The 8,893-nt window shown below is 43.9% G+C and overlaps 1 protein-coding gene across 3 annotated transcripts in view; it reads right to left on the reverse strand.

The window, feature by feature from the left end:
* Positions 1–6,654, reverse strand: part of bmp6 (bone morphogenetic protein 6) — a 48,410-nt gene extending 41,756 nt beyond the window's left edge. The window contains exons 1-2 of one of the 3 annotated variants that reach the window (XM_082546691.1): positions 6,485–6,654; positions 5,680–6,208 (exon numbers count right to left, since the gene is read on the reverse strand). In XM_082546691.1, coding sequence (XP_082402817.1) covers positions 5,680–6,088 — 409 coding nt within the window. In that variant the 5' untranslated portion in view covers positions 6,089–6,208; positions 6,485–6,654. Of the gene's footprint in view, positions 1–5,679 lie in introns of all 3 variants that reach the window. The other 2 variants (XM_082546690.1, XM_082546689.1) reach the window with 2 other exon arrangements.
* Between the last annotated feature and the right edge of the window lie 2,239 nt (positions 6,655–8,893).

Here is an 8,893-nt window from a genome sequence, read left to right on the forward strand (position 1 = left end):
TTCTTCTCGCATCGCAAACCCCATGAGATACCACGAAACAGTTAAAAAGTGACAAGCAAAGACAGATAGACGTGGAGAGGAATCGCAGATGTGAGAGATGCGAGCGGAGCTTGGCGTCACTTTCTTTTAAGCACAGCAGAGCAAACAGAACAAATTCCTCCATGCCTGCACGCAGAGGTGATAGATGGGAGCAGCGAGTCCCAATCAGATGTTCCGCCGGGGTTATCAGCTCATTTCAATAGATCGTTACCGGCAGGGAGTGCGCTGCACATCACCTCCTTATCTCGTCACACTCCGTCATCCCACGCCTCTATCGCTCCGAAGTGGAATGCCCAATGAAGACATGAAAATGGATGGGAGGCAGAGGGGAAAGGAGGAAAATGGGAAGAGGTGTAAGGGAGCCCCAAATCTCAGCTGCCATCTCTTCAAGCCTGAGAGTCATGCCGTGAGAGGGAGCGATATTATCGAGGGGTGGATGAGTGTGTGTGAGATTGTGTGTGTACATCCTCTTACCGAGCACAATACAGTCAGGAGACGCACTCATCAGCACTGTAATGTGCACAAATGTTCTCCTAGGACATTCAACAGAGTTGTCCTGTAACACTCCATCTTTTTATGACAGCCTTCTTTTTTTTATGAAGCCTGACTGGAAAAGACATAATCTCGTTAACCAGACATGTTTCCCCCATCAACCCTGTTTGTTTCTTGAGGCAGCTGTGTGTTTTGCCAGAGCGCTCAACAACCAACTCAATCCAAACATGAGAAAAAAGAAGCGCGCTGAAACCCTGAAACTCAATAAGCAGAATTATTTGTATATCTTGGGCCATTCTTGAACATCATCGCAAGTTCAAGTGAATTTGTTGTGGCAGTGAAATATCTGATACTGTAAACAGATGAAAACAAACACAGAGGTTTGTACTATGTAATTTTTCTCACCGTTGAAGGAAGGCCTTCACTGCCAAGTTTATGTTTCAGAAAAGAGCTTTTATTCCACTCTAGCATATCTTGAATTCCTCGCTTAACTTCTGGCTAATACTGTTTACGGGGTTCTCAAAGTTGAAGAAAAGTGATGGGTGGTCCTCTGTTCTGGTCCCTTTGGCTTTGCAGGAAGTGTTTCAAGACAATTTAGTGAAAATTTTCCAATTTTCCACAGTCCGTGCCCTAAACAATCGACTCTTTGATCGAAGCCAGCTAATTATTTGATCATGCTGGAGCTCTGGGACACGTACTGCTGCAGAGGAAGTGGCTTACCTGGGCTTAGGCACTGAGAAACGCAGCCAGGCATCATAAGACAAGGAAAACAGGCATTTAATAAGGGCACTTCATTTGAGAATAAGCCCAGGGCTGTCTGAACCCGGCTAATCTCCCCAAAACCCACTTCTTAAAGCTTTCTGCCTTGTTTGCCTTTAAAGTGTGGGAGGTAGGTGAACGCTTGGCTGTTTGCTTAGTGACAGCTCAGGTATAACCATGCAATGAGGTGTGCAGAGACTGAAAGGACAGGGAAAAAGAGAAAATAAGGGTAGAAGCGATGACAGACAGGTGGGAGAAAGAAATTTCATTACATTCGAGCTTCGAGGGAAAGATGTGCAGTTTCGCTTTCTGGACACCGGGAAAAATGCCAAGTTTAAATGCAACCAAGATTAAATCAAGATGTCATGTTTGTTTGTTTGTTTTCAGACCTCCTCCAGAGAGTGTTAGAGATGCAGTCTACAAAAAGCTGCACGTGTTTTTTCCAAGATGAAGATCTGATGTGTACTTTTTTCTAAGTTCTGCTACACCGATGAGCAGTCTGTGCATCGAAATAGCCACTCTCCACACTACATATAAAAAAATCGATCTGAACCCTGATAAAAATATAAGTTGGACAATTTATTACTCAGATTTTAAGATTAAATCCCATCCCTCCTTCAAGGTTATGGGCACCTCTCATCTTTGATTGTGGGTTTTCTAGATGAGCTGTTGTTTCAACTAGAATGAACAGACTGCACTATTAAGCCTGCTTATTTTCAATTACATCTTGTATAGAATGGATCGGTGAGCATAAATGTGTCAAAGGTAAGTGTAGATACAAACAAGAAGTATTAAGGGCAGATTATTAAGACGTGGTTTCAACTGCACTTTAGCCAGCCGGTGAAAAATCTTCCCCCGAGACGCACACATAATCCTCTGTGCTCCCAAATCTAACCACAAAAATCTGATTTGTGATCTGCTTGACGAAGCAGCCCGTGACTAAATGTAAATGAATCTTATCTGGATGCTTTGTATCCTGAGAAAACAAGAGCAACTTGGGCCTTAGAAGAAAAAGTAGCTCCGAGGACAGGTTTCATCTCACCTCCAAAGCATCAGAGGGTATTTAGAACTCGAAAAAGTCAAACAAGGTTCAAAATCCCTGTGGGGGTTTTCCAGGATTATTATGGGACCTTCCCCTCGGTGCCTCCCAGCAGACAAACAGAAGCCCTGCAGAGCTATGCCAAGCTTTAGAGAGACCTCCGCACCTGCCTGCCTGTCTGTCTGTCGGCCACAAACACATCACAGTTAAATGCAGATGACACAGGAACAACATTTCTCGTTCCTGCTCGGCGACCCATGAAACCAAAGGCGTTTCTGTGCATCTCTCATTCACCATAACCACCAGGAAACAGCCTAACCGCTAAAAATCAAACCTGATAGGAATAGCAAATTTTCCCCTGTTACTATTATAACCGTCACTGCGGCTTTGGGTATTTGCTCAGCAATATGTCACCGCTCATTAATTGAGTGAGCAATGACCTCTTGTATTTGTTTTCCACTGGAATGCAGCTTTACCAATACTGGTCACTTACTCCACAATATACTACCTTGTGAGAGATTTACCGAGGAGTCCAGTAGGTCATATTTTTTTCCCCCACTAAATATTAATAGTTCTAATAGTTCACTGCAAATGTGAATGTGGAAAACATAGCTTTGTACACTAAAGGATGAACACTCTTTATAGTTCTTGCTGGTAAAGGATTAGAAGCACTTGCTTTCACACGTGAAACAAGTGCTTCTAACAACCCCCGACTCCTGTTGTTCAGAGCGACCGTCACCTGTGGACCTCTCTGTGCATCAGGACGTGTCCAGAGCTGCAGAGTGTCGCACAGGGTGAGTCACGCGGCACACAGTGTCGCTTCACTCCACCCCAGTGGAAAAGCAGAACGTCCACAAGGCAAACAGTGATGAACGCGCTCCTCTAGGAATGAAGATGAAAAAGCAGCTGGAAAATGTGCTTCTGCTTCCTCCCCCCCAATTTAAAGTTTTCCACATCTTTTTTTCTTCTTCTTTTTTTCAGTGGGTCATTCTGAACAAGTGATGAAGGCATGGGAGAATGGACGACCAAACACAAAGTGTACATGAATCACGCAGAGGTGGGGGTGTGAGGAGGCATATGGTTTGCAGAGAGCGTATTTGAGACCGAATGTAACGCTGGGGCTCTTAAATCTGTCCGTGCCCCCGGGAGAATACACTCTGAGAATGAGACATCTATCTGTGCTGCTGCCACGGTTGGCTGTGAAAGCCATCAGCTCAGACCCAAGTTTAAATCACTGTCATTGTTTTGTTTGCTATGGGGCGCTTTCACCTCTGTGATTCGTACATCTGCACACATGGCTGGTTTCAAAACAGGTGAATCCACTTTGAAAACCATGTGACCCGTGTAAACCACATGTCATCTTCTTTAATTTGACCGATGATCTTGCTACAGTGTGTTTCACTTAACAATATTTGTCAGATGAAGGAGCTCGGCTGAACCCGAGTCTGTTAATCTGTCATTTTCAAATCCTTTCAGACAGATTGTTTGACTTCTCCGCTTTTCTTTCTCTCATTAATCTTGATTCCAATTTGTAGTTTTACTCAGGCCACACATGATATCCAGATTTCTGGGGCTACTTTTGAAATACACACACAAAAGGACCACCCAGAAGTGTTTCTTTCTACTATAGTTTTCTAAAAGAGAATCCACCACACAAATGGCTCCAATCGCCCAAAAAAACCCCAAAAAAGACACATTAAAAACTAATCGGACGGCGACGACACACGGTAGTCGTGCAAGGCCTTATTTGCAAAGCAGATGGAAAGCCTTGGCCTGTCCAACATTAATTACAATCACATTCAGGGAGGAAGCCATCCCTCCTCCAGGGCGGTTAGGACTCTGTGTACGGCTGGAGGAGATGGCAACCTAATCCCCTGGTCACCGCAGAAATCTGAGGGAATCGTCAAAGGATGGACAGGACATGATTAATCAAAGTGGAGAGCCAGATGTGCAACAACACGGGCGTATAAACCGAACACTCGCACAGCAAAGGAACACCAAAGCCACAGACGCACAAACACCATCGCATTCCCCCCACAGAAGCCAAAAGAGGGGCTCCGATATATGAGACTAAAACGACGGCCTCCTCCTGTCTGAATATCTGGTTTTCATCACTACAAAATTGCAACACCAATCCTCAGAGGTACAATAAGTAGAGAATAGTGCTCTACTTCAGTCACTCCAACCTAATTCACTTCTTCGTTTGCGGTACTGAGTGACTGTTAAATGGTTTAGAAAGGTGCGGGGTAAAAATATTTACAGGAATATTTGTTTTAAGAAAAGTTTGAGTGGGGGGGGGGGGGGGGGGGGTGAAGCCATAAGACTACATTCTTCTGCAGTGATATGTTCCCACTGCTCTCCTAGCCAGATCATGACAATGCAGCGAGTCCCCCCCAAAAAAAGGACAATCAATCTGGATTTAAGCCTCCTTCTCCACCAGCGCCTGACTCTGGCAGCGCGTCTGTTTATCTTGAGGCGCTCTGTTTAGAGTCTCCCAGTAAACACTACAGCTCCTAATGGAAGGAAAGGCTTTGAGCTTTTATGTCCTAAACCCGTTATGATTAAAGTGTTCCTCTTTATCATCACTCGAGCTAATTAAAGACAAAGCTGCTTGGGAAACACAAACAACGCGACGCGATTTACGCACAGTAACCGCAACTCGCTGTAACGGAGGTCAACGGCATGAATAGCCTTATATATATATATATATATATATATATATATATATATATTTGTGTGTGTGTGTGTGTTACACGCCAGCGGTGGTGGTTGATGGTTTGCTGAGAATACGAGGTTTATTTTTCCCGGGAAGACATAAATCATGGCGTAGATTGCACAGCAAGACTTGACCACAGAATTTCGGTCCTATAAATGAGCTGAGGAGGGCGAATTTACGCGGAGGGAGAGGACGTGTAACAATAAATTACTCAGAAACAATACGAACCTCGTCAGTTTTTCCTCAAACCGCACAGTAGATGAGTTTGTTATTTGCTCTCCCTGTGGTTTGCACAATGGGTTCGTTCATTATCCGGCGATAAAAGTGCGTAACTGTGTGTCTGCTTTGTGTGTCGCGCTGTGTTGAGAGCTGTAACCCCAAAGTTTAAAGTAGATGAGATAAAAAGAGCCAAGTTATGACCCTTTATTTTATATTTTACTTTTTTAGCATTAAATTCCGATAAAGTTTTCTTATTTTGTCTAATTATCCTCCGGTCTGCCCAGGCACAAGTTTCACTTGCTTGTATAAAACACCTGTTCGGTCTCATATAAAATAGACCCAACACAATCACAATTACGCACAGAGAAGAAAAAAATCACAGATGAAAAAGTTTTGTTTTGTTTCAATAACTTACCTAAATTAACGAAGCTCATCACCATGTCTGCATCATTTAGAAAGGCAGTTTCTTGATATGTGGCCAGGGGAGGGCTCTGGGTCGTCCGCATGGCCTGATATCGCTCCAACCTGCTTTCCACTTGCCTCTTCTCCTCGCTGGATATAGTGTTGTATAAGTCCAGCATGAAAAGCGGAGCGGAGTTGTACTTTCCGTTTGACAAATGTGGTCTCGGTCTGTGGGGCAGCCCCAGGATGGACAGGATCTCCTTCTGCATCTCCCTCTTCTCATGCGTCCTCAGCCGCCGGTGGGTGAAACCTGCTTGAACCTCGTTATTCCCATCCAGTGAATAATTACTCCCCGCGACTGTGAACATGCAGTAATAAGCGCTCCACCACAATCCGACCAAGGCAAGCCAGCGGATGGTCATGGTGTTGTCCCTCAGTGGCTCTCCGGAGTCCCAAGAGTGGCTGGCTTGGAGCTTCAGTCGCCTATCCGAAAGTAAAAATGCGCGTAATGGTAACCAAAGTCCGTCCGGGCGCGTTGTGATCTGTGGCAACCAAAGATCAAAAGCAAAGAAAGAATCGTGTATCAAGCCATTTAAAAGACTCGCCAAAGCAAAATGCGCATAATAGTATCGGCCCAGCTTTCATTTCTGATCGCCGTAGCGCGCTTGGCTCCTTCAGGATAAAGTGCACCATGTGAAACTTAATTCTGAGCGCTCCAGTAAGTCGGTCAACAGACACCGTCTGATGTCACATTTACCAGAAGAAGAACAACTCCTCTGACAGAAGCCATGTTACTTACAGCGGATATATCTACTCGCCTGGATTTATGGCTTTTCCAAAGCTGCGCACTGGGTCCTTAAACTGTTCGAAGCGCTCTCAGCGACAGTCACCTACTCCCACAGGCGGAGTGTCAGAGTCTAACAGGAATCAGCAGGTTGCAGTCCATAATATGCGTGCGCACGGACGTGTTCGGCGCTTTAACCGCCCACTCTGTGCGCTCTCAGCCAGAGGTGGAGCTCTTTTTAGGCTGCAAACACGACCTAACATCGTATTTCCAGATTTTACTTACAGCCTGTTTGTTTTAATAAAGCTGTCAGGTTTGTGAAGCACGAGATGCGGTCGTTATTTTACACTTTCCGTGTCAGGACTTGAGGGAAACTCTGCTTCTGCGTCATACTTCTACGTGTAACTAATAAATAAGACTGCTGGGGTCGATCTCACACTTCTGATCGGAGCACACCATACTCTAAAATGATCTGTTTTTAACGAGGTTTGAAGAGTTGCGATGCGGGAGCTTGAATCAGTAAATGTGCTAAAGCAGGGGTCACACATTTACACGTTGTCCTGTTGAGGCACGACCCCTGACGATGGAGACTGAAACAGCAAGTAAAGCGCTCACAGCAGCTACAAGCGAGAAGAGCCCGCACCTTCCTGTTACCGCCGCTGGAAATAACGCGAACAAATTGCGCAATGGGTAATTTGGCCGAGATGACCCTTGGAAAACAAAGTCCTGAAGTAAGAATTTTTACTTTTTTTCTTTTGCTTCTTTGTACAGTCTGCGGTCGTACATTCATTTCAAACTAAAACAATAAAGTAAATATTTAGTTCCCAGTCTCAGCTTCGAGTGGGTTTACAGGAAAATAGAAGTATCTGCGTGGCAGACACGGGATTTTTAAACAGCACAGAGTCCAGAGTTAAAGGGTTCAGAAATATTTGCATGAATAAACACAGATTTAATGAACATCTGAATATTTAACACTGGCTGTGCAAACCCACACACTTCCCCGCAGCTGGATCTAAATGGACTGGTTCTTATATGGCGCTTTTCTACTCTGAGCACTCTTCTCCTCGCTCACTTACCTCATTCATCCATTCACAATCTATGCTCTTTCTTTCAAAGGGCTTTTTATCTCACATTCACAGGCATTCAAACATGCTCCAGTTCTGGATTTACTTCACATGCATGGTCAGCTCCCTGCTCCTCATAGGACAGTAACTTAATGATATCTCTCACTCAGCTCTGTAGGCTCTTTTGTGAATGAAATGATGATGAAACAACAGCTGCCCACGGTCACAGCTAAGAGTTTGTTCTTAGAGGTGAACCTTTGCGATTTAACTCCCCTGAAATTCAAGTCAAAATTCAAATCAAAAGTGTTCAAAGACAGAGTATTTGTTGTGATTTGAACGATATTGGTCACTAATTACTTAAAAGTATTTTTAAGTGCCATACCATACACAAATACACTCACCTGTTCTCTATTATTTAAGTTTTTTGTAAATAATAGTAGGTATGCTTCTTTTCTGGCACATTATTTCACTTCCTCACTTCAGATGACTCGATAAAGCAATTTTAATACTTTGCGAATTAAAGTCATACATTTAAACCCTATAAAATATAGTGCTTAACATTATACCTTAGCCACCTATGTCTCCTATATGTGTCACAAATTCACTGCAATGTGCTGCTGTAGTATTTAGTGCTTTTATAGTCTCTAATATTCCATTGAAAATAGCATGGACCTCATGCATTTGGATGTACTAAAAAATAAAAAATCTCACATGCTATTTTAGTGTACTAAATAATATGTTGCTGTGGTATTTCAGAACCGGCCTAACAGAACTCGGCTAAACGTGCTCCAGAAACGGAAAAGGAATTCTCTAAAATTCCTCTTCTGTCTTTTGCTGCCCTCTCTCCATTCCCCCTAACCTGTGTTATGTCTTCCTGGTCCCTTCAGTCTGTGATGGACCGGGTGATAAGGTCCAAAGGTGTCCATATCGTTCTGAGTCTCTGCTACTGCTGCTGCCAGAGCTTATCTAATCTGTACGTGAAGAGTGAGATCCAGCATCAAAGCTACACATACCACCACCACCACACAAACAGACACATACACTCACACATCTACTGCTGGGGAGCTTCCAGACTAAATACCACACCATCAATCCCATACAGCTGAAAGAAAACCTAACATTGGGGAAGGGCGTGTTTTTCAAATGTCATTGTCTATTCGCTATATTCACTCTACACAGTTCTCCTGATTGGAAATAGTTGAAAACACTTATCCCGCCTAATCAACATGAAAATAATCCAGAAAGACTTGTCACACATAAAATTATGTGTTTTGAAACGCAAACTGATCCATCTCTGAAATAACAGAAGCAGGGCTAAAGATGCTGTGCTGCGCTGATGGAGAACCAGCTGTCCCGCGGACGTCATTTATCAGCTTTTT

This window comes from Aulonocara stuartgranti (genome assembly GCF_965226115.1).
Source record: "Aulonocara stuartgranti genome assembly, chromosome: 9".
Taxonomy (NCBI): Eukaryota; Metazoa; Chordata; class Actinopteri; order Cichliformes; family Cichlidae; genus Aulonocara; species Aulonocara stuartgranti.